The sequence below is a fragment of the Rhamphochromis longiceps genome, linkage group LG4, assembly GCF_057381845.1.
Source record: "Rhamphochromis longiceps isolate RC_006_pf linkage group LG4, R_longiceps_female_GT1.1, whole genome shotgun sequence".
In the NCBI taxonomy this organism is placed as follows: domain Eukaryota; kingdom Metazoa; phylum Chordata; class Actinopteri; order Cichliformes; family Cichlidae; genus Rhamphochromis; species Rhamphochromis longiceps.
Window position 1 is genome coordinate 14,991,089 of NC_140560.1, and position 27,091 is coordinate 15,018,179.

Genomic DNA, 27,091 nt, shown 5'->3' on the forward strand with positions numbered 1-27,091 from the left:
GCGCCGACTGCTTTGTGCTAAAGCCACTGGCTTTAATTTGGGGGCCGCAACATTTGGAATTAATTATCATACATACTCCAGCACTGCTGTGGCTTACTGTGTACACTGGCTATTACATCCACTCCAATACAAACTTTATACAGCTTATGTGCTGGAACTTGCTGTTACACAGGAATCTGACTTGCTTTATAAAAAACATTTGCATAAAATACAGCTGCACTACAGCGTTAGTGTAAAGTTAACAGAGGGACGTGAGGTAAAGTATATTTTCTGTTCTGGCTGTGGGCTAAGGCAACAGGAAAACACTATTCTTGACCATTAAAATGTATGTAGCCTATTATACTGTATAATCAGGGAAATGTTCTTTACACAGTATCATTTGTTTTCAATGTCAGAGCTAAGGTTTTCGCCTAGCTCCATATCAAAACTTGAAATTAGCGAACATGATTCTTGTCCTCCAATAAATGATTACAGCACTGACGGCCACTTTATTAGGTACAGGTTGCTAGTCCTGGGTTGGAGCCCTTTTTGTTTTACAGCCTTAATTCTCTGTGGCACAGATTCAACAAGGTGCTGGAAAAATTCCTCAGAGATGTTGCTCCATATTGGCACGACAGCATCACACAGTTGCTGCAGATTTGTCTGCTGTACATCCGTGATGTGAATCTCAAATGTACTGTATTGGGATCTGGTGATTGTGGAGGTTATTTGAGTACAGTGAACTAATCGTCATGTTGAAGAAACCAGATTATTTGGGCTCTGTGAGTTTTGTGCATTATCCTGCTGGAAGCAGCCATCAGATGTTGGCTATAAAGGTTTGGACATGATCATCAATACTTAGATTGTGGTGTTTTAATAATTTTCAGAAAATATTCCCCACATCGTTACACCAGCAGCAGCAGCAGACTGAACCGTTGATACAAGGCAGGATGGATCCATGTTTTCAACCTTTTAATCCTAACATCTAAATGTTGTAGTTGAAATTGAAATTAACCACATCAGACAACATTTTTCCAATTTTCTATTATCCAGTTTCGTTGAAACCTCACTCTCCTCAGTTAGAGGAAATGTGTGCTGAGAGATGCTCTTCTGCATACCTTGGCTGTAACAAGTGGTTATTTGAATTACTGTTGCCTTGCTAAGAGCCTGCTGACATCAACAAGACATTTTCACTCAGACAAATGACGCTTCTTTGGACCATTCTCTGTAAACCCTCGAGATGTTTTTGTGGGAAAATCTCAGCAGATCAGCCAGTTCTGTCCATGTCTATATACCTAAATACACTGCGTTGCTGCTTTGTGATTGGCTGTTTAATCATTTGTGTTAACAGGTAGTTGACCAAGTGACCAAAGACCTGAAGAAGTGGTTGGTGACTATAAATTTACACTATAAAGAAAGGGCTGTAAAGATGCATGACATTTTGTAAAGTAAACCTGTGATTCAAGAATATGGATAAAAAGTGTTTAAACTTACTTTATCATGCAGCATTTTCCAACTTTAGTTTATTCAGTTTTGAGTCTAATTCTGCTGCTTGAATCAGCTCATAACACATCCAAGCAAAATTATGGTGCAACAAGTTCCTAGCAAAGGTTTGTCTTTGTGGAGCCTTAACATTTGTTTTAACAATTCAATCAAACTTATAATCAGTCTTTGCATATGTGTTAATTATAGTCTTTTATTTTTTTTAAGTGTTTATGTGCACTTGTCTAATGTCCTTGTTAATTTTTTTTACAAGTCTTATATAAAAAAAACCCCAACAACTCACAATTAATAAAATATCTTTTGCTTTCATTCTTTAAAATAAATAAATAAAAGAATGTTCAGTGAGTCACGGTCCTCTTATTCATCAGTCCGACACGATTCAGTGAGAGGTTACTGTTGTCCTGTATAGTAAGTTAAAAATTTGTTTTATTAGATTTATTCATGCTTATAGCCCTGCATGGCCTCTATCTTTAAACCAAAAATGTATTGCACCTCACAGAGAACATGGCCTCAAAAGACCCCGTGTACGTGTAACCTGTTAATTAAGAAGCATCAGTAGTGCTGGTAGAAGAATTAGACTTGGAAAAAACGCTGTTTTGAATATTTAAGCTACACTCCAGCTTCATATGGATAGACGCTAGAGTGGAATCACTCTTCTTATCTAACTCAGCAGGGAAACAAGTCTGAGTATTTCCATAAATGTCAAACTAGTTATCATTTTGGGGAAAACAACATTACAAATGTGTTTATGTAGAGGAAACATTGATTTAAAAAAATTAAGGACATTCTGTGATAAAATGTCAACAAGAGTCACAGAGCCGATGGCTGCTGCCTGAGCCAAAGTACTTTAACATCAGTGTATAAATGTGGAACTGTACGTGTGCAAAATAAATCAGGTTAACTGCTGAAGCTGTAGACGTTTATACCTGTATGTTGTAAATTGCTACATACAGACGTGACGCTGTGTTCCCGGGTAATTTGGAAGGCATTTGCCTTTTTTTGGAGACTGCTTCAAAAGTAGATGTATTACTGACAATGAAAAATACCTTTCTTTTGATACTCTCATATGTATGGGCTCAAAATGTGGTCATAAATATTTTGTACTTGTAAATCAGGATTTGTATGTGTAAAAAAGATTTGTGTGTGGACTTAGCCAAAAAAAACCCTGCAAGTTACAAGTACAAATTTTGACCCTATTTTTCTTCATTTCATCTGATTGGTCAATGTCATGTCAATCACAAATGTAACAATCCAATCAGAGAACAGATGGGTTTGGCTGTTGGAGGGGCGCTTTTTTTTGAACTGGGTTTTGGGTTTTGAACAGGGTTTTCTTTGGCTAAGTCCACACACAAATCTTTTTTATACATACACAAATTCTTTTTACACATACAAATCCTGATTTACAAGTACAAAATATTTATGACCACATTTTGAGCCCATACATATACAGTATTTTATGCATATCTGAGGTCGGGTGAAAGCCTCATCAGGTTTGTTTAACACTAAAAAGCAGCTGTTGTTACCATGGAACACCGGTCACATGTTCAATGCTCGATCCAGCAAAAACTAGAACCGATGTAGATGATTCATTGATGTTTCTCACAGGACATCGGGCATCTTTTTTACCATTCTCATTAACCGTTAAGCCTAACTAGCCTGATTTTACTCTTCATTCTTGGATTTTGAAGCTTCACTGGGTTTATGAACAGCCAGAAGCATTCCTGGTGCTGTATTTGTTTTCCCATCACACTCTAGCACAGGTCAGACATGGTTCACAAACTCTGCATCTAGCCGGTCTCCACACTTGTTGACACTGAAATGGACTAAGAGAAATAAACGGTGCACGATACAGTTATTAAAAGTAAATGTGCAGGAGCAGCAGCTGCTTGACTACAGTGGATTGCGAGCAGCTTTAGAGGCGGTGAGAAGCGGCTGAGTGGCTCAGCAGGGCTGTGTATATGTAGGCCGTGTTCTGCATGTTATTTCCTTGAAGTCATCAGACCTACGCTCCCCCATCAGGAAAAGGCTCTTATGATAAGTGGCAGCCATGAAATATGCACAGCCTGTCGTAGCCGCCTGCATTGCTTCGTGGAGCCTCGCTTCGCTTCCTTGTCCCCTCCCTCCATCTTATTCTCCCAGCCACTGTCCCTTCTTAATGCTTTTTTCTTCTTGCCTCCCTTCATTGTTGTTCAATGCCGCCCTCTCCTTTTCATCTTATATTGTTTCTCTTTTCCAATTGCTCAGCAAAACCCCCGTCTGTCAGCCCTCATCACTCTAATCTCTCTGTCTTCTTACCTCCTTTGCTCTCTCTCACTGTCCTCCGTCCCGTCATTCTCTTTTAAAATCAAATCAGTTCGGTCTCCACGGACAGAAACGGAGCGTGCGTTTGTGTGAGAATGACACGAATAAAGAGCAAGTAAATGAGGGGCTGAAATAAAAAATATGAAAGCATGGAGCCACGGAGCCACAGACAGTTCCTGCAGCAGATTAAAACGTACACAGTGCACTCGAAAACACACTAAACATCTTGTAATGCGTCATTGAAATTCTTTATTTTGGGTATGTCGGCTTTTCTTGAAAAACAAGCAAAAAAAAAAAGAAAAGAAAAAAGAATGGCACATGGAAAGCATTTTTAAAGCATTTTTTTCTTTCCTTTTTTCAGTATATACCTATGCTCATACATAACGTTAATAACAGTAGCTGGAATCACACAGTCTTTGAAGCACTGCTGACACAGAAACATGGATCATCCTAATATGTTAAATATATATCATATCTAACTAATAAAAAAGGTTAAAAAAAAGTTGTTTTTTTCATGCACAGTCCTTTTTTGCTTCTCCATCAGCAGGAAGGAATCATCGAAACAGACACAAATCCTGGAGCAAGACTTCTCTTCCCCTCCACATGTATAATTATATGTATATATCAGTTTTTAACAGTAATATATATGTTTCATTATATATATTTCTATAGTTGCTGTTGCTGTTAGATTTCAGTGGCTGAAATAAATACTGACAATGGAGGTTCGACATAGAAAGTAGACACAGGCGACATCGAGTCATAAAACACATTTTCATTCACACTCAAGAAAAACGATAGAAAACTGAAATGTTCTCCCCTGCTGAACTCAGCATTTAAACTCAAAAGACATCCAAACGAGACCGCTTTAATCAAAAGCCAAATTACGGTATATTATAGGCCTCTGTCTCTGCTCGCATCTGATTGGATTAGAGGGACCGTGTGTTACAGTATTCTGCGACAAAATGATGATGATAAAAAATCTTAGCGATGTCAGTTTCCTGCTAACCCTTCCTCACCTTAGACACAACCTTAACTCTATCTGTAGGCGACAGGGCTCTTTTATATCTACCATTTTTAAAAAAAAGTAATGAATTAAGAAAATTACAATCATTGAAGAAGCCCAGAGTATGTGCAACTATAGCTAAATCAGACATTACTGTGAGTATAGCTGTCACATATGATTAATTTACTGTTATCTTTTAAAGCTTCTTAGCATCACTGATAGCTGCCACTCATTCAAGTGAATTTACTGTATGATAGCATTTCTACGCAGTGCACAAACCTCTACAATCTGCTAGCATCGCTTGTTTGGACTGAAGCCGACAGGATAATCTATCACCTAATCCCAGTATAAATGATGAACCCCTAAACCTAAGCAAACATCCAGGTGTGCCAAATAATTTTCACAAAAGGGAATTATATTTGAATAGGATAATTATACTGGATCTAAACATTCCTGCAGTTGCTTTTTTGGCTATCAAATAATAAGTGGATCTGCAAGTAAATGGTACCTCCTGCACCAAGACTTTCAATATTTTGGTGGGGACATAGAGGATATATTCTACCCAATCTCAAGTAAGGTCAATTAAAAAAAAAAAAACCTTGATATTTTCTCCTAAACTCATTTTAAAGAGTTACGTTTGATGGCAATAACAATAATTAACATTTAAACTATGCATTATAAAGATCCCATTCAACTCTGATCAAGTGGATGCCTGAAGACCTCCAACTGCCACCAGAACAAAAACCATCAGCTGCAGATATACAAGAAGAAAGTTACTGAACCAGAGTGTTAACGCACCAACTTTGCAGACAAACAAACCCCCCCAACGACCTCCTCCACTGTCCCTCTTTAATAAGTGGCTAGAGTCAAAGAGACACAAAGCCTGAGCTGAACAGACGTACTGCTAACCTCACCACCTCAATATGTAAATCACTAACAGGATTATTGCTTGCTAGGGAAAACAAAAGAGAAAACACAGAGTTTTCTACTTCAGCAGGCCTACTGTAACATTACCTTCTGTCCCAGTTATTCTTATGGCAAACACAGACAGCAAATCACAGTGGGTTAAACCTCAACTCCTACTTCTAGAAAAGTAGACCAAAAACCCAGGAAAGCCTGATATATTGTTCTGATTTTCTGTTTCTCTGTCCTTAAAGAAACTTTTCATAGGCTAAGTGACTTTTAAAGATGCTCAAGGACTTAAACATGCATTTTGACAGCAGAGACCTGGGCCCACTTTTGACTTTCAGACAAGAAATCCTAACCTGCAAATCAGCTGTGTGTTTGAGGTGGTGCTTTCCAAGGTCTACAGAGGTGGAATTTGGCATCACTGTTCATCCAAACTAAAATTTTTTTGGACTTTCTAAAGCCCTAGCCGCACAGACCTAGAGACCAACCTGTGACCCCTAGCATCAACCACTTGATGAGAGGATACTAGTGGATACCAGTAGATATTAGTGGATATGAGTGGAGACTCGTCAACTGGTTGATGCTAGAGATTGATTGATGCACTGCTATGTGAACTTGATCTAAAAGAGGTATACGATGATGCTGCACCAAAAACCTTCTTGGGATTGCGTTGCTCACCTTTAAAACTTTTCTTCAAACTCTCACCAACTGAAGCAGTGAAACCATGAGAAGTGCAATGCAAAACTAGAAAGGCCAAACTGTCTCCAGTTTGTGGCAAATTTACTTCAAGTTTCACTGCCAGTCAGAAAGTAGTTGGAGACTGTTTGCAAAGAAGCCAGTGTCTTCTTTGCAAACTGTGGGTGACTGTGGCAATCAAGGATCAAGTTTTTGGTGTAGCACCCTCTTTGTGACCAATTTCACCTACCAACTGTTACCAACCACTTGCCAACCAGTCCTAGTGACCGGAGGTTGCGAGAGGTTGCCAACTGGTCTCTAAAGGGTTTGGATCACTCTTGTGACTAGAAAGAGATGTACCTTTTTGACTGCTAGTAAAACATTTTATTCTAATTTCTTTTATTTCTTTCCTAAAATGCAAATAGATTTTTCTATTCTGCCTCTACCACATTAATACTGCTCGATTTAAAGAGGGCTGCCGACATTTACCACGCTAACAAAAGTAAAAGGTTGTATGGACTCACAAAAATGCAAACACATAAGTGTGTTTGCATAGACAGTACTTGTTCCCTAACACAAACACGCTTATACCGACACACACACACACACACACACACACACACACACACACACACACACACACACACACACACACACACACACACACACACACACACACACACACACACACTGTAAACAAATGGTCAGATATTGGAATCATGCTTTTATAAAACACAAAGAAATAACTGCTAGTCTTTTTCATCGCTTAAATACTGCTTAACAGACATCAGATCAGAGTACAAGAAATGGCATTATCTATTTGTCTGACTCAAACCCTCGGTAAAGACTACATTTCCCAACAGCATTTTTTATGGACAGAAATTACATGCAATCTGATATTTGTGGTACAAACCTGAAAACTCGCAGTATTAATTATTAAAATAATACTCCATGAGCAAATATGCTAAAATGCAGTTGGGAGATAAGGTCCAGGGCTACTCTTCATGCATGATATAGAAACTCATGCATGCATGTCAAGCATTCCAGTTTATAGGTATAAACACACAGACACTATTATTAATATAAGCCCACTAAGAAGCACACTAAAATTATAGGCTTATCAAAATGCACTGGAAAAGCTGAGGAATGGGTAAAAGAAAAGCTAAATCACATTTCCCACCTGAATAAAAGTTAGAAAATGGAGTGCCAAAGCTATGTTACACAGGACGTCTCGCGGTTGTTTAGTTGTGAAATCCTATAGTTAGATTGTAAAAGTTTTAGTAAATGCATTTATTAAAATATAATCACCCTTTTAGTCACACCCTAACTGTGCTATATGAAATCCAATTATTTTGGTCCCTCGGTTTCGAAATCCATGATTTATGAACTTTAAAAGATCCTAATTAATTTCTAATCCTTTATCTGATTGCGCATGCTAAATTAAACCCAAACTCTTTGTTCACACTGCAAGCAACACAATTTGAAAATCACCCAAGATGGAAAAAAAGACAGATTTAGAAAGCACGTCAGATGCTTCTTGGTATGTACTGTGTCATGCACGCTATTGTTCTAAACTGGTTTAGAACGATCATCCGCAACACTTAAACCACCGACAGCAGAAATGAATAACACACCAGCAGCTTTTGACTTTGCAGCATAATGCTGCAAAACGTCTTCAGGAATGCTTTTAAAGAGCTCAAGGTCTTAACTTCCAAATTCCCCAGATCTAACTTACACGATCTGCTGCTGACATCTTGGTGCTCGATATCACAGGACATCTCAGGGACTCTTGTGTGTCTGCAATGAGTCAGAGCTGTTCTGGTGATATGAGAGGGATTTAGGCAATAAAAGCCAGGTGGTTTTAATGTTGCGGATGATTGATGTATAGTAATAACCCTCTCAGTGCTAAGAAAAGGCTAACTGCATACTGTATGCTGCACTGTACTAAGTTACAGCTGTGATTTGATTGTGTTTAATCGTGACAAATTTGTATAAATGCATTTATCCAAAGCTCTCAATGAAATCTGTAATTAAATCGTGCTACAGCACACGAAATCAAGCTTTTAAATCTCAAGAAGGGGCCAACAAATTATCCAAGCTGCAACAGTGTGAACAATGTGTGTTCTTCTCATAAAACCTTACTTTGTCTGTCAGTTTAACGACACAATCATCAGAGATCATCAGAAATTTTAGAGGGCACGTTTGCGCATGCGTGCGTGTATCTCAGGGTTAGGTAGGGATTGATCCTGAAGAAACAGTTGTGTATGTTTGCGTGTGTGTCCATGTGTCCATGCGTGAGCTGTAATCAAGCCTGCTCGGTGGCAGTGGTGGCAGCAGCATTTCCTGTGAACTCTGGGTTGATAAAGGAGAATCCCTGGAACTCGTCTTGGTCCAGATTCTGAATCACTTCCTCATCGGGAGGGGTCAGCACTGGCGGGTGGCGTGTGAAAAAACGGTCAAAGTTTTCGGCATCTCGTCCACACTGTTAAGGGAGGGAGGGCGGGGAGGGATGGAGTACAAGGCAGGGGGGGATTTGGGAAGGGGAAGAGTGGGAATGGATAGGAGTGGATGGATCAAAGTTGGGTGGGGGGTAGAAGGAGAGGAAAACAAAAGAAGGGGGGGATGGCAGGTTGAACCAGGGTGTGAGATGACATCACTTTGAACAAGGTTTCAAATATCAGAACAAGTGGCAGTACTTGGGGTGCGCTTGATTTAACTCTCCATTAGTCATGCATAAAATGCCATTTTTTAATTAGAAGTGAAAAAAGAAAAGAGTAAATCACTTCTTGGAGAAGATAAATGAAGCACGCCTCAGGTATGCTTTCCCTTTTTCAAATATTTGAAGCATTTTCAACTCAAACTTCCAAACAAGGTTACTGAAGTCTCAAACAGCCTATGGAAGTGCACTACACCGAACTGGTGACCATGCAAGCATTAATGCATGGCGTGTGGACTTTTCCCCTTTATTTGGCAAAAACAAACAAACGAACAGATTTTTCTGCTTTCTTTTAAGGACAGCGGTTGCAAAACTTGGATTTAAATGGATTTCTAAACAGCCGCACTAGAAAAGGCTTAAAGCCACAAGATAATTATTGGTGTAATTGTGGGTTAATTATATGCTGCAGCCGTGGAGACCTGCAGAGATTTGATAGACCAAATCAGATCATCAGGACTGGGGAAAAAAGGCTCTGGATTTTTGCTTAGGAAATGTGCAGTTTGCCAAAATAATTTACTAACCTTCACAATATCCTACATGTGACACTTAACTGAAACCCTTGACATGTGGCTTTCATGATCCAATCTGAGTCTCGGCAACAGTCAGCACTTACAAAGACGTAACTGGTGCCAGAGTGAAATCACCTCCTCTACGTAGTGTCCAATTTACATCAGATGGAATCTGTTTTCTCGTCCTTTTCCTTCCTCTGACCATTGGGAAGCCAAATCAAGCTTATATACCCTTGAGATGCGTTCCCATCTAAGTACATAAAACTGGTTATTAACTTGAAAACTATATTTTTCCCGGCAGTATCCCTCACAGGGACGGTGGGCTGAGCTACTTCCTGCCCCCTCCCCCATCTCCATCACTGCACTGAGCTTTAATTAACACAACAAGGATTCAGTGTCCTCTGACAACATCACCCAGAGGAAAAACTACAAACTCATTAAATCTCTGCAACTCCAAAAAAACCTAATGAAATTAAGCCAAAGTGTTTATAGTTTGGGGAAATAATGTGAAATGAGAAATACGCCAGGGTCAGTAGTATTTGCAGCTAATTACTCACATTTGTTTAACCTGTTTGGGGAGGCAGATGGGAAAAATCAGCCGAGAAGGGAAATAAAATGAGTGCCACAAAGTTTAGAAGTTTATGGAAAGTCAAAGAGCCACAACCCGAGGGACACCATAGAGGTAACGGGGTTCATTTTGGGAATTGTCCGTTTAGAAGAAAAAAAAAAACTGGACAAAAGTATTAGTTACTATATTATTTAGAAGTTGTAATAGTTTAAACTGTATACTACTGTAAGATTTTTGTAGTGCACTCCAGGTTTCATTTGAGACTTCCCACAGAGCATGCAAATAAATATATACGAAAAAACCGTGAACATAGAGGACAAATAAAATGTGTAGATGAAAGGACAGATGGCTTGATGGATGGAGTAGTGGGAAGATGGATGGATGGATAATATCTTTGTGAGGATGATGGAGAAAAAGACAGACACTGGGTTGCTGAAAAGACAGATGAGTGGAAACACGGCACAGCGATACAGTAACTACCAAACAAAATGGTATTTGGAACATTTTTTAGATGTCAGGTGGATGAAGGAGGCAGCCAGTCAGTCTGTCTGTTGGATGATCGGTCAGTCATTCATTAATTCATCAGCTCCTGTTTGTCAGCTAATTCATTAAAGCATCAGTAGCACATAAAGCCACAAACTGACAAAAATCAACAAAATATTAACAAATTAATTCCTGATCAAACCAATAAGGCCTATTGGAATCAAATATCCTCCAGAAACAACAACCCACACCAAAACAGCATCAAAGAAACAAACTTACTATAAATGTTTGTCTGTCTCCTACAAATTATTTTTCCATGCTATTATTTCCTCATTAAAACGGCTCCTTTTCACATTTTTTTTAATGCAAAATAAGCATAAGAATTTTGTTTATTATGAATAAAGTAAACAATGTGTTGCATAAGGAAAATGTAAAAGATAATCATAATGCTAATGATTAGTATTATGAGTTATATTGTAAATAAAACATACAGTACTGTACGGAAGTTTTGAGTAACCCCTCATTTCTTTACATTTAAACTCAGAGGAATTGTTTTTTCTCTTGTCTTTTTTTTAAGTGGTCCTGAGCAAGAGTTCTCCGGGTTTTCTGAAGTTTTAAACATTTTTTTTTGGCTGCTTTTTCCCTAATTTTCAGTTGAGTTCTTGTTTCTAACCATTTTCTGAGAATTTCTTTTTTTGATAGACCACTGAATACTGGCCTATGAATCATTCAAGCATAAAAACTACTCAACTCAAGAATCAGTCTTTTGTCTTAATTTGTATTTTAGGCACTTTCCTGTTAGTAGCCTGTTAGAAAAACACATCATTCAGCATCAATGACCAAGATAAAGCAGTTTGAAGGGCATCAAACGGTATTTTTGCACCAGCAAGGTCAATTCCAAAAAGCTATCGGTCAAAAACTTGGCATTTCTGGGTGGAAATAGTCTTGGTGGAAGAGTGGGTGACAAGAAGCGATTCTTAAGGAAGGGAAACAGGGAGAAAAGGCTGTGATATGTTAAATTACACAAGAACTGGACTGAAAGTTAGTGGCAACAGATCTTATGGAGTGATGAATCCAAATTTGAGATTTTTGGTTCAAAGAGTGAGCGTCTGCATCTGTAAAACATGGAGGAGGCTCTGGTTTGGTGCCTAATTTCAGCCAGTGAGGTTGGGGATCTTGTCAAAATTGAATTATGAACATAAAAAACTACCATCTGGAAAGCGTGTGATTGGAAATGATTTCATTCTTTTGCTTAACAGTGATCCCAAAAACACTTCAGAGGCAGCCAAAGCAAACCTGCAGAGCAAAATAAACAGTGGAACACTATCAGTCATGGATTGGCCTCCCCAGAGCCCAGACCTCGACATGATCGAAGCAGTGTGGGATCATCTTGGCAGAGAATAGAAGAAAAGGCAGCAAACATCCAAAGAAGAGCTTTGAATGTCCTTCAAGAAGTCTGGAGAACTATTCCTAAAGACTACTGACAAGAAAGCTGCCTAAGAGAGTTAAAACTCTGTTTTTGTTTATAGATTGTATTTCCATATATGGGGGGTAGCTCAAGACTTTTACACAGTACTGTACAAAAGATTAAAGATTAAACTCTTATGAGTTAAAGATAAAATAATTCAAGTTTCAGGGAATTTGTTTTGTTTTTCTTTTTGCCGCACATCTTCGTGGTGATAAGGCTTTTAGTGAGAAATAAAAGGAGAGCCTCCTTAAAATAACACAGAGACAAAACCCATCACAGGTTACTGAAAGAAATCTGGCAACATAGCACCATAAAAGATCAAAGAACTGCCTTCAGATGCTAAACCGAGCTAAACTTTGATGTGGCGTAAACGCAATGGTTCCAAACCTATTTATTATTGCCACTCAAAGGCAGTAAGAGAGAAAACAGCAAGTGACGGGGCAGGGGTGAGAAAGATACAAGATGTTGGAGAGACGAGATCAAACAGAACAAAGAGAGAGATGAAGAGAAAGGGAGAAAAAGTAGCGATGAGAAGAGCTTAGACAATAGACGGTGTGACTCTGCAGAAACACGTCTAAGTCTTAAAAAAAAAAAAAAAGCCATATCCTAATGGAGACCTCTACCACACGAGAACGTATACATGTCCTGAATAAAGAGACACACTGCAGTATTACTGGTCCAACACACACGCATGCACACACACCGCAGGCTGCAGGAAAAGCTCAACTCTGAAAAACTCTTTAGCAGCACTGTAGCCTCAGGCTGCGTGGCTGGGGTTTGTGTGAGTATTAGATGACATCATTCTGACTCGGCTCATGATCAAACTTGTTTTGTCGTAAGTTAAAAAAAAAGAAGTCGTCTAACAACGAACAACACAAACACATTTGCTCTGTACGGACTTATTATCCCCTGGAGGTTTAGTCTAAACTCAGGCTAACCTCAGAGAAACCAAACGCTCTTTTATTTCAACGGCACCAAACTGTAGCTGCCAATTTTCTGCATGTGCATCCAAAAGTGCAGTCAATGTCCAGTATATTTTCATCTAGCCCACGTTCATCACTGAGCCTCTTTTAGTGTTTTCGCCATCAACATCCCCGGCATTGTTATCATCACCGACGCTGCCCTCATCGCCACACATCCTTCAGCATCACTGTCAACATCATGAGCACCATTTCGAGACTTACCTGTGTGCATTGTCCCAAATTAAAGGAAAGGAAAGAGACAGAAACATCACATTGATAGTGAAAAGATGAGTAAGCCAAGAGAAAGGTAGTTCTTGAAAGAAAATAGGAAGGAGAAGGAAATTAGAATAAAAGAAGAGAAGAGAGAGTTTTTATTATGAGTTTAACCTCTAATGAATTAAACTCCACGTCTCTACTCCGGTCGAAGAGTATTTTGCGCATTTATTATTGTGCGACTTGTGACTTGCACATGCTTATCTGCGGTCATGTCGGGTTTGGCGGGGACGGACTTACAGCTCTCGGTTTGAAGGGTGGTTGCACCTCCTTGTTCTCCAGTTTCTCCCAGTCCATGTAGCGGAAGAAGCTGTGCTCTCTGATGTCTCTCTCCCCCTCTGGACCACAGCCCAGGCGTTTCGCTGGATGCTTTGTCATCAGCTGTGCAGACATGGAGAAGAGAAACGATTACTGTGTGTCCACCTTGCTTTTTTTTTGTTTGTTTTTTTAAGTGAATGCTTATTCATCTTTCTACCTTTCTGGTAGTCTTGACACTGCAAAAAAAGCTAGTAGCCACATTAGCATCTCTGTGAGGCTGCATTTTCATGCATCTGTGCTGTGAAGTAAACCTTACATTTACAATACTAACATATTGATGTTTAGCAAATATGATGTTTACCACGCTCACCGTCATAGTTTCAGAGAACAGTGCATTGTAATTGCTAACTGGCACTAGATTTAAGCTATAACTGAGAAAATAAAGTCAAGGCCAAGAGACAAGTTGGCGTCTCCCTGGCAACTTTTGATAACTAATGAAAAATCTGTGGTTCCTGATTGGTTGGTTTAAGTTGCCGGCTGCAGCGTAGGTGAAATCAGTCTAAAAGAGGGTTTTTCACCAAAAACCTCCTTCCCACACAATGTGGTTACACATGGTCCACATACCGCAAAGAATGACGGCCCTTTGGTGGCCCAGATCAAGTTTGCCAGTGGTAATCCGCACATGGGCCAGCACAAGGCCAGTTGCAGACACACCAGTGGTCTTGTGGTGGTCCAGAACAGTTTCATGTCTGGCCGGAACATAATAGTGCAAAAGACAAAACTCTTTAGACTGATTCTTATACAGCGCTTTTCTACTCCCCACATTACTCAAAGTGCTCTACATGCCACATTCACACACTACCTCTAAACTGAGTGCTTCCTAACTACATTCATACTCTTGACAGGCAAACTGGAGGTGCCAGGGATCGAACCACTAACCTTCCGATCAGTAGGTGACCTGCTCTACCGCCTGAGCTACAGCCACCCAGTGGTAAACATGAGTAAACCCTCACTAGGTTTTGGATAAAGTGTACACTCACAAACCTGTCAAACCTGCATTTGAAACATTGGCCACCGTAGCAGTATAGTATTGCAACATGGCATGTGGGTCTTCTAACTAAAATAGGAAAATAGGAACATAAATAGTGCCATCATTGCCAGATCTGGCCCACATCTGGTTGACATACACCCTGCCATGACACCAGTCACTCAGAAGTGCCAGCTTGATGCCGGATCCAGGGAAGACCTGTTTTCTATGGGCCTGAGCCACATACACCAAACCACAATCGGGCCAGATATGGCATGCCATAGCATAAACATTGACATCATTGCCAGACCTGACACACATCTGGTTGACATACACCCTGCCATGACATAGGGTCAGTCAGAAGTGCCAACTTGATGCCGGATCCAGGGAAGACCTGTTTTCTATGAGCCTTGGCCACATACACCAAACTACAACCAGGCCAGATGTGGCATGGCATCACATAAACAGTGCCATCTACGCCAGGCCTGGCCCATATCTGGATGACATACCACTTACCATGCCCGAAGTCAGCCAGCAGTGCTGGCTTGACATCAGATCCGGGTCAGACGTGTCTGCTATGTGGGTTGTGATTGCTTTGGTCCATGGCAGATCACTGATGTCAAACTACTCGCCATGTGCTAATGAAACTGCGCCTTACTGCTGCAACCACCGTGTTTTGAAAGGGTTTACTTTGTTCACGGTGTGTGTCACACTTTTCACTTTTTCACTACTGCTTGGCGAGTAGCTGGTGAGTGTTTGCAGAAAAGTTACCGTCTTTCATACAAACTACTGGTGACCAAAGTAATCACAAAGATGATGACCAGTCTGCTAATATGGCATCAGTGCATGCAGGAAGGATTCTGACTTAGAGGTGTTCAGTCATAATCCTGCAGCTAGGACTCCAGGCTTCAAAAACCAATTGGTGATGCTTTTTGACTTTTATATAGGTGTTGTGGATCATTAGTCTAAATGCAATTAGAATACAAGAACTCATAATGTCTGCAAAAAACTTCACTGCAATCCACTGAAGAGCTGTTGAGATATTTTAGTGTGGATCAAAATGATATAGTGATCCGACAGCTAACATTACAAGCCCTGGAGCAATGCTTCTGGTGTTGCCAAAACATTAAACGAGCTGTTTAATCATTTCGTCTTTGCCAAAGGAAAAATGTTGTTTTAAGTGTTAACCGTTTCCAAGTTACAAATGATCTGCAGGAAACTACACTTCAGGAAACTCATGATTTTACAACTTTTTATTTTCATGTGTACACACAGTTACATAAAGGAAGTAGGAGCCATATTACTAACCTGCAAGAGGAGTCTAAATCTGATCTGTGCTCAACAGTGTGCTGCTCCAGTGCCCCAAATTTCCCCTTTGGAATCATTAAAGTTTCATCTCATTTATTCCTGATTCCTGCCCTGGGTTTAAACCACAATTCTTCCACTTTCATTGCCGTTTATGAAAAAGCTCATTATAGTTATTAGAGTTTCTTAATCCTTAATTTTAACCATCCTTCCATTTTACTGTCATCTTGCATGCCTCTCCCTGGGGAGCAAATACAAGCCACCAAGTAACAGCCTGCAGACAAATGAATAACTGTTGTCTTTCTTTCCTCTTTTGCCACAGTAGTCATCCGCAGGCGTAATTAAAGACCGTTTATAATGTCTGTCCACACAAAACCTCCATGGGGGAGTGATGCTACAGTGAGTGTGTGTGTGGGTGGGGCGTGCCTCCCTTAGGAGCAGCAGTCATAACTCATTACATTGCAGCAAGAATAACATTTTCCAGGGGTCAGTCAATCTTGCACTGCTTGCACATGCGCATGAATCTGCATGAAACACATTGGCAGCTCATAATGCATGGGCGCGCACACAAATCCACTTTCTCTACCTAAAGTAACAGGCATAGCGATATATATATATACAGGTGTACCTGACCACTAATGCTGGGAGTTGTCTGATTTGTATGAAAGTGAGTTGATTCAGATGCTGTGGCCGTTGGTTTAGGGTCACCGGGCACTGGAGTCTAACCCTGCTGTCATAGGCTGAATGAACAGATACAGACTGGACAGCTGGAGAGTGTCAAAGACCTGAAGAATCACATTTGTCAGTTATTTGTACATCAGTGTGTTATAATCTGACTCTTGTCATGTAGCAACAGTTTTAAGGCACATTTAAAAAACACAGCTGTCCTACAGTAGATTAAAATCCCTTTAGTGACTTCATTTTAAAAGTGAAACCCCAAACTTGTCACCTATTGAACAGTAGGTACAGGTACAGCAGCTAGTTTTCTGTAAAGAAAAACTGCAGTGAATATGAACGAACCCTTTTTCACTCATCAGGAGAAAGACAGAGCATCGTATTCAGTCGACCACATAGCAGCCAAACTAAAATTGGGCCACTGACTGCGGATAATAATGGCATATGTGAAAATGACAGGATTTCCCTCATCTCTATACTAATGGGCAATTACCATCTGGCAAACACTAGTTTGACATGCTGTCAATGTATAATGTAATTTCCCTTGGATTTGATTAAATACCTGAAACTCTCATAGATCAACAGGAATAAAGTTATCTGCCTATACTAACCATGTACATCTGCAGTCTTCATTTTGAAGGGTATGCTTCCAGTTTTAACCCAATAAGTCACCAATATTTTAAGTTTCCACAAATATCTCGGAGTACAGCTGGCTGCATTTGTATGTATACATTTGTATGCATCCAATTAGTAAAACATACATAGAGCGGGCTCTGTGTATGTGTGTTGGTAGGCTAACTTCTTTAATGAATACACGCAAGCCACTTTGCAACCCACCTCCACCCCAGCTCCTTTTCATGCTGTATTTGACTTGGTATCATTTCTGTTCTCACTAATGCCTCCATTTTTTCTGCATGGAGGACCTTGCTGCTGCTCTCCCTGCCTCTGGCTTTCCATGTAAGCACAGAAGGGACCCATCCCATGCAGATGGAAATCATTTACATGATTGCAATGTTGGAGATGGGCCATCTGAGACTGAGATCAACTGAAGATCCACAGCGCTGCGATATCAATGCATCTAGGCAGGATTCTGACTTAGAGGCGTTCGGTAATAACCCTTCAGAGGGTAGCTTCACACCAAACACATACACCAACCCGCGGTTCCTCTCATACAGAGCAGGATTGCTATTGCAGCAACACATCATCAGTAGTGTGACAGTCTGGCTCGAGGGCCATGACAAACAATTTATTAACTGAATGGGGTTAAAAACCATAATATTTCATGAGGTGTGCTAAAGAGTGTTATCTATGTGTCAGTATTTGGATGGGGGATTCAATGTTAAGGATGCATAATGTTGTATGGTGTAAAACCTAAAATAACCAGGCCAAACAAACAAATAACACAGTGCTGGATGGATGGAGAGAAGGGCCACGTGCTCCCAGGTTGCAGGTTCTTGGTGCCACCAAGGGTGACATCACTATGAACTCTTGGCTGCCACAGGCCAGTTATCACTGTGGTAACATTTCTGACGCCTCCTACTTAAAACCCCAAAACTCAGACGGATCATGCGGCCCTGCTTTTCATTTGCCCGTCTGCTCCATGGGAAGTTTCTGTCCTCTCTGATCTCAGGACCGCTGTTTGACAGGTGTACCGCCCCAGTCACACTCCCCCTGCCACTGTCCCAACACTGTGTGGGTTCTCTCCGGGTACTCCTGCTTCCTCCCACAATCCAAAGACATGCAGCTAGTGGGGTTACATTAAATGGTGATTCTAAATTGCCCACAGGTGTGAATCTGAGTGTGAATGGTTGTCTGTCTCTTTGTGTTATGGCAGCTGGGATAGGCTCCAGCGCCCCCCTGCAACCCTGAATTGGATAAGTGGAAGAAAATGGATGAATGAATAAACTTCATACTTGCGACTGTCCTCATGAGGCCCAGAGATTTCATTCACAAAGCTTCCTGTGGTTAGTGCAGAAAGAGAACAGTGGCAGAAAACACTTTTGTGCTTTTGTGTGCACCTGTGTTCGCTTTTGTGAGGACACATCTGAGCAATTACTCTTTGCTGTAGAATCAAATGAAGTTGAACAAATCATGTACCTAACACTGCAGCGCTACAAAACACACTGGAACAGAGTATGTGTGTGTGTGTTTGTGTGCGGGTTGCCCATTGCTGGCTATAAAATATGGATGCTTGATTGGGTGGAAGCAGGGGAGTGGAAATGATCACTCCCTCTCCACACATGTCCTAACCCTCTCCACCTCCCCTCACACACACCCACACACACAATTTTTAAGCATTTGATCTAAATACACCAGCCTATTAAAACACTGCATGCTGGCAAGAATTAAACTATTTACTTCTTGTTTGAACTCAGATTACTGAGATGCTGTGAAATCGTGCCGCAACTTCAGCAGAGTTGGACTTTTAATACCTGAAAGTGCGCTAATCATCTGATAATGGATCGGAGGCGTGCAGTGTTGCTTTTATTTGGCTGGCATGGACTTAGTTATTTTCAATTATTTGAAGCCTAAGACATTCAGCTTTCTGTTTTGAAGGAGGTGAGGCAGAGAGACCTGTATCTCTGTTCACACAAACTGAAAACAGATGAGAGTCAGGCACACTGCAATCAGTATGCTTGCTTTTAATCAGACTACTTCTCATTCTTGTCAAGAAATGATCACCTTCTATTAAAAATGATTACTTGAACTGTGGTAATTTTCCCATTACAACAACAGGTTATTTAAGGTAGCGTCCAGCATGTAGACAGAACGCATCAAGCAAAGCACTGAAAAAATCCACTTTATGAACAGAATAATGGAATTATCTTGTAGCATTTAAAATGAAGCCTTCATGTTGTCTTCACATACACACCGAGACTCTCTCTCTCTCTCTCTCTCTCTCTCTCACACACACACACACACACACACACACACACACACACACACTGAGTTAACTCAGGCAGTCCTAGCAGGGTGCAGAGGGAGCTCTGGGGGTGGACGGAGGCGACCTTTCATGCTCCACTGAGGATGCACTGTTGCAGCACTACAACCCGGTAATCATCACTAATACATAACACAGCCAGTGTGGGCGTTTGTAATGCAGCGAACGTACTTGTCAGTAATTTACCTATGAATGCCTTTGCCTTTAAATTTAGTAGGAGGATGTATGACTCAGGTCATGCTGGAACAAATGTGTGCGTGTGTGTCCTCATCCACGCTCGCGCTACACACTGATGTTAATGTGTAGGTGCTTTCTGTGGGTACTGCAGAACTTCAAAAGATAAAATAATATTTTATTGATATTTTTTTCTCTCTCCAGTTTTTTGGTATGTGACGAAGGGTGTGTGACACAAACTGTGTGTCCGCAAAACACAAATAATCCGAGTGCAGCAATCAGGCCTGGCCAGTCTATTCTGAAAAGGAGTTTCTACAGCCAACTGCACAGGCTCAAGCTATTAGAGCCATCTAATGTGTGTGTATGTGTGTGTGATAAAGAGATAGAGGGGATGTACAATGAAAAAAAAAGGCACAACAATAGCTTGACAATGGACACTGCAGAGCGCGAGGGGAAGGATGGACGAGGACAGCGCTACGACAGAGACGGCGGGCGAGATGGAAGTGGGGAAGATAGCGAGAGGGGAACAATGTTGTTTCGCTCCAAATAAATGTTCCACCACAATGGATTTAATTATGCAGATAATTTTGATGTCTCCTTCTTTTCCTCCTTTCACCCTCCTCCCTCTTCCCGCATCCTTTCCTCAAGCGGATTTAATCCCTTCCTCGTTCTCTCCTCGGCATGTTTGTGTTCAAGAGGGAAGAGTGTCAGGAGGATACGGGAAGCGAGACAGAAAGCGGGAGAGTGAGTTTGCGAGGAGGGAGCGAGGTTGAGCTTGAGAGACGGGCAAGGACTCGCGGCTTAAAGCGTGCTTTGTGCGTGTGTGTGTTTTTCGTACACTCACCCCTTTACAGATAGCGACAGCCTCCTTGGACATTGACTTGGGATAGGAGACGTGGTGCTCCATGATTGACTGAAATAACTCATCTTCATCCTCTCCGTCAAATGGAGGCTTGAGAGGACAGGAGAGAAATGAGTGAGGAGAAGCAGAAGGCAGCACAGGACAAATAGAGGATACTTGATTCATTCATTAAAAGCAGCTTTTTTCTCCCAAGAATCTAAAAGCTGCAGGCCTCTAAATGAAATATTCAGAATTTCAAAATGTCACATCTTAACAATTATTAATGCCACGAGAGAAAATCTCATTATAGCATATAATTTAATAGCTAACCTTTCATTACACAGTGTCACATTTTAAAGGCTGAGATCAGGAGTGTTTGTTTTTATTCACACTCAGCCGTGAATACAAAACGCTGCTCTGAAAGGAGCGTGAATCACACATTCATGTAGATCCAAAGATGGTGTTATATTTTTTTTTCCTTAACCAAGATTAATAAATCCTTTGTGCAATTACCCACTCTCTCTCTCTCACACACAGACACAGGAACACACACACACACACACACACACACACACACACACACACACACACACACACACACACACACACACACACACACACACCAACCTGTCCAGCCAGCATCTCGTAGAGCAAGACGCCAAAGGCCCACCAGTCCACAGATTTCCCGTAAGGCTGGTAGGCTATAATCTGAGCATAGGAGACACATTGTTCAGAAATGCTGCAGTCATCGCTTCAGTCTATGATACAAAGGTAGTCAGCATTAAAGAAAATGATCCTATCTGTTAAACAATAGCTCCAGTCAAAAAAAAAAAAAAGTCAACAGTGATAAGTCGTTCTTTCCATCAAGCGTTATTGGCTATTAACTGGGAGACCACATATCACCCATACTTGCTCCCCCTACACCGGCTGCCAGTGAGTCAGGTTTAGAAATCATTTTAAGATTTTATTGTTTGTTTTGAATGCATCGCACTGGGTTGGGTTGACCTCTCTGATCTTTTGACTTTGCACACTCCCACTAGGTTACTGACGTCTGCTGGTCAAATACTCAAAACTAAACTACTAAAACCCAGAGGAGATCAGGTTTGGCTTTTAGATGCTTTGAAATCTATTTTTAAGTTCTGATCCCTTTGTATTTGTGCTGCTTTATTTATTTATGCTCTCTTTTTTTTTTAATTGTTTTTATGTATTTTACTCATTTTGTACAACAGCTGCTGTATTTTTAAAAGTGCTTAAAATTAGACTTCACTTTTTCTTGTTATTTGTAATACAAGCACAGTACGCGTCCCCACAGGGTTACTGCCGATACTTAACGAGCACTTAAGGGGCAGAGCAGCATTTTTTTTAAACCAGTACAGGCATTTTGTGGACTGTAGACAACACTGCAGATACTATTTTGTGAAAGACTTTTGTGCACCACATTTATTTTGTATGAGAAAAAAATCAATTAGAAAAACACCTGCTTCACGTGCAAGATGAGCTTTATGAGTTTTATGGATCAAAAGTAAGACGTGTGCACCACACCTGCAACTGACTCCAACAATGCTAGTGTTAGCGGCGCTAACGGCTGCAGACAGGAAGATACTGCCAGCACCGGAAACGTGCTCGTCATCTCCGAGCATGAAGTAAGGAGAGCCTTCAAGAGAGTGAACACCAGGAAAGCAGCAGGACCAGACGGCATCCCAGGTCGTATCCTAAGAGACTGCGCATACCAGCTAGCTCCTGTGTTCACTGAGATATTCAACATCTCTTTATCTCAGTCGGTGATCCCCACATGCTTCAAAGAGTCCATCATTGTTCCTGTCCCGAAGAAACCCCACCCTGCTTCTCTCAATGACTATCGCCCTGTAGCCCTCACCTCAGTAGTGATGAAGTGCTTTGAACGCCTGGTCAGACTTCATCATTTCTTCACTACCAGACACACTGGACCCACTACAGTTTGCTTACCGTCCAAATCGTTCCACAGACGATGCCATCTCTCATCTCCTCCACACATCACTCACTCACTTGGACACTAGAAGGGGGAATTATGTTAAAATGCTCTTCATAGACTACAGCTCTGCATTTAACACCATAATTCCCTCCACACTCACCACCAAGCTGGAGCATCTGGGACTCACCTCATCTATGTGTCTGTGGATCTCCAACTTCCTAACTGGCAGACCACAGGCAGTAAGGATGGGCGGACATGTCTCAGCCTCCACCACTCTCAGCACTGGAGCCCCCCAGGGGTGTGTTCTGAGCCCCCTGCTGTACTCTCTGTACACATATGACTGTGTGGCCACTACCAGCTCCACCACCATCATCAAGTTTGCTGACGACACCGTCGTGGTGGGCCTGATCTCTGATAACAACGAGACGGCCTACCTGAAGGAGATTAGGAATCTGGAGAACTGGTGCCAGAGGAACAACCTCCTTCTAAACGTCAGTAAGACAAAGGAGCTGATAGTGGACTTCAGCACTAAGCAGGAGAGGAACTACCAGACCCCCGTCATCAACGAGTGCCCAGTGGAGAGAGTGGACAGCTTCAAATACCTCGGAGTTCACATCACGCAGGACCTGTCATGGTCCTGTCACATCAACACCGTGGTGAAAAAGGCCCGACAGCGTCTCTACCACCTCAGACGCTTGAGAGACTTCCAACTGCCCTCCAAGGTGCTCAGGAACTTTTACTCGTGCACCATAGAGAGCATCCTGACGGGAAACATCTTAACCTGGTTCGGGAACAGCACCATGCAGGACAGACGAGCTCTACAGAGGGTTGTGCGGTCAGCTGAGCGCACCATCCGCTCCGAGCTCCCTGACCTGCACTCAATCTACAGCAGGCGGTGCTGGACCAAGGCCAGGAAGATCGTGAAGGACCTCAGCCATCCCAACAACAGACTGTTCTCTCTGCTGAGGTCAGGAAAGCGATTCCGCTCCCTGAAGACCAACACAGAGAGACTGAGGAGGAGCTTCTTCCCGCAGGCGATACGGTCTCTCAATCACACCACCACACAGTACTGACCCACACATACAGTTCTTACACACACACTGGACATTCTGGACATTGTTTTCACTTCATTACTTAAATCACGCTGCTGTTATTGTGTATATGCTGCTGTTATTGTGTATATATTTATTTATATTTAGATTTCTTCATACATTCTTATATAGTTCTATATTGTGTATTTTGTTGTACAGTTATTTTATTTTCAACTTTAATTTATATATTTATCTTATTCTCCCAGTTAAATTTACCCTTCATTCTAATTTGTGTTGTACAGTTATTTCATTTTTAACCTTAATTTATATTTTATTCCTTCCTAGTTAAATTTACCCTTTTTAATTTTTCATATTTATTTCCTATCTTATTCATAGCCTTTCCTTTTTTGTTTTCTTTAGGTCACGAGCAGTTGTCCAAGCATTTCACTACATATCGTACTGTGTATGACTGTGTACGTGACAAATAAAATTTGAATTTGAATTTGATTTGATTTTTGATTTGACTTACCAAGTTCACAGTGGTAGAACTATTTACTTTAGCAGAGTGCAGTAAATTTACTGAAAGGCTTTTTTATTGTGTGAATCCAGGAGGTAATAATGTTCCCAAATATAATACCTACACAGTCAGTTAATTTTGAGGGACGTTTAGACTACATGGGCTGACTGACATGAGAGCAAACTGATAGTGAGGCTGAAATGCAATTAAAGTATCTTTATGTATTCCAGCTAATAGAACTACCAAACTACCACCGACACTTTAAGGGAGAGTTTATTTTCATGGAGAGATGCTCGTTGGCGTTTCTGCTGAGTGTTACATAAAAAGACGGCAAGACTTGAGGAAATCCCTGCTTCTGGCCAAGAAATAGTCTGGCACAAAAACCGGTGCAAAACTGAAATGTGTCATTTTCAGCTTTGGGTATTTTAACAAATTAGACAAATTTAATGTAGTATTTTAGTGAGCTTTAGAAAGTGCTCCTGTTACATTAGGACAGAAGTACTATTAATAAGTAAAGCATGGCTCCAGCTACATACATGCAAACACGAGAGTATTCTCTTCTAGTTGTCTGCAAGAAAGCAAAGTTTTTTCCAAAATAAAAGTTTTATTTAGCCTCTTTTTGAGCTGTGTAGCTACTGCAGGAGAACAGTGAGAGATCAATACAACAGATCCAACCACCATCACTCTCACACACACTTTACCTCAGGAGCAATGTAATCCGGTGTGCCACAGAAGGTCTTGGTTGTGATTCCATCATTCATATTCTCTTTACACATGCCAAAGTCTGCTATTTTAATGTGGCCCTCACAGTCCAGCATTACATTGTCCAGCTTCAGGTCTCTGTGAGAGGGTGAAGCAAAGTCAAAAAGGAACAACAGACTAATCAACATAACTTGGCATCGATACTCGAAACGGCAAATCTGTATTACAATTCAATTTAGAGGCTCAAAAGGTTTGTGAAATGTGATCCTCAGCTATTGAGACTGCATCAGTTCGACTGTACAACCCTTTCTGAACATTACAGATGGATCTACATTATGTACAACTTCCAGCTCATGTTGAAGTGAATGCCTGCGTTAGTCCAAACAATGTGTTAGATGTGAAGGAAGGTTAAATTTACATTGTTTCTCATTTCTTTTACATTTGTGAAGTACCTTATAATAAAACATATATAGTACTGAATAGCTCACATTCACCTTTGGCTTGTAGCAATACACCAGTAGTGATCAAACTGACATCACTCTAACAAATTAAGACTATTTTGAACTGCCAGTCATACAAAACTTCTCTAGTAGTCCAAGAAGAACACAACAGTGCTGGAAATGAGCACAACAGGTTCATTTTAATTATCCTAGCTGCTAATACTGTGCTGAAAGAAACTTTACTTTACTGACAAGTCACAAATTCACTCTGAAACTTCCTGATTTTATAAACTTCCATATTGTATAAGAGTATATTTGGCACATGGCAGTAATTCATTCAGTTCAGTTGAGTTTTATTTATATAGCGCCAAATCACATCAGCAGCCGCCTCGAGGCGCTTTATACTGTAAGATAAAGAGCCTAGAATAATGCAAAGAAAACCCGAACAATCAAACTACCTCCTATGAGCAAGCACTTGGCGACAGTGGGAAGGAAAAACTCCCTTTTAACAGGAAGAAATTGCCGACATACGCTGGAGAGGAGCAGACAGGGGGAAACTGGAAAAAAGACACACCGTGGATTTCATTTGCACTATTTCAGGTACGTACTACTGTGTGAGCTCAGCTATATTTGGTTAATGTTCTGCGTTTAGTAGGTTGTGTTATGGATGTTACCTGTAGATGATGCCCTTTTGATGTAGGAAAAACAGACCAATCGCTATCTCTGCAGCGTAGAATCTGCACACACACACACACACACACACACACACACACACACACACACACACACACACACACACACGCACACACACACACAAAAAACACAAACGGCAACAACAACGGCAATTAGACAGAGGCCGAGAAAAAGGACAGCAGGAAAACAGATCATTTGTGTGCGTGTATGCGCGTGTCAGAGTAAAGGTCACTCCTGTCTCTTCAAGGCCAGCAAGCAACTGATAAGATCAGCGGCAGAGGTCTGGACGGACAGACCGCACAGTCGGCCACGCTTGCGCGGGCGTGCATGCGCTCTCTGCGTTTAAAAAGCGCATTTTAAAGACAGCAAGAGTCATTTGGTTGTGAAAACTGTGCAGAGCCCGTTTGGAGCTAATTAGATGTTCTTTCTGTGCTCAGAATGATGAGCAGCAGCATTAAAGAATAAATACTGAAGCTCTCAATATACAAAAAGACTCTGCAACACTGAAGTTCAAAGCAATTTAATCATCCGTGGAGAAGGATTTCCTGTTTAATAAAAAAAAGAGAGCGAACAAGCTGATGGCCTTAGTTAAAAGAGTTCCTCGTGTACTTCGACTTACCCCCTCTGCAGTCTGAACCTTCAGCCATAGGGAAGAAACTTTAATTCTCTATGAATTACATGAAGGGCTAACTCCTCAACAGCTCTCGCTCGACACCGACAGCCCCACTTGTCAAATGTGTCAGCCTGCTGGTTGGGCTTGACACCAGCGATCTCGCCAGCCACCGTAATTATATTCCGCAGTTCTGGAGGTACTGCGCCATGCACTGAAAACTCTCAGGAGCTGCTGGATTACTTTCATTTCTTTGAAGCTCTTCAGAGCAGCAAGCTGCATTGGGGGCAAACAACATATTTCACCTCCGGGCTCTGCTGGGATTGCTCATCCATCACCAGTCAAGCTGATGATGGCTTATTCACCACGATTTAAACAGGTATTACTAAAGTGTGAAACACCTGCTTTCACGGGGCTCTGATTTTCTGTGTGTGTGTGTGTGTGTGTACTCACACAGCGTGAGGTTCTTTGAACTTGCCGACCTGCTGTATCTGATACATGAGATCTCCGCCGTTTATGTACTCCATGACAAAATACAAACGGTCCTGTGGAGGGGGCGTAGAAGGGCAAGCAGAGA

General features: G+C 41.2%; 1 protein-coding gene across 2 annotated transcripts in view; it reads right to left on the bottom strand.

The window, feature by feature from the left end:
- The window catches only part of prkcbb (protein kinase C, beta b), a 106,666-nt gene that overhangs the window by 8,411 nt on the left and 71,164 nt on the right, over positions 1-27,091 (bottom strand). The window contains exons 11-17 of one of the 2 annotated variants that reach the window (XM_085403472.1): positions 26,968-27,059; positions 25,886-25,948; positions 24,771-24,909; positions 21,198-21,278; positions 20,574-20,681; positions 13,590-13,730; positions 4,110-8,852 (exon numbers count right to left, since the gene is read on the bottom strand). In XM_085403472.1, coding sequence (XP_085259598.1) covers positions 8,676-8,852; positions 13,590-13,730; positions 20,574-20,681; positions 21,198-21,278; positions 24,771-24,909; positions 25,886-25,948; positions 26,968-27,059 — 801 coding nt within the window. In that variant the 3' untranslated portion in view covers positions 4,110-8,675. Of the gene's footprint in view, positions 1-4,109; positions 8,853-13,589; positions 13,731-20,573; positions 20,682-21,197; positions 21,279-24,770; positions 24,910-25,885; positions 25,949-26,967; positions 27,060-27,091 lie in introns of those variants that run through there. The other variant, XM_085403473.1, reaches the window with a different exon arrangement.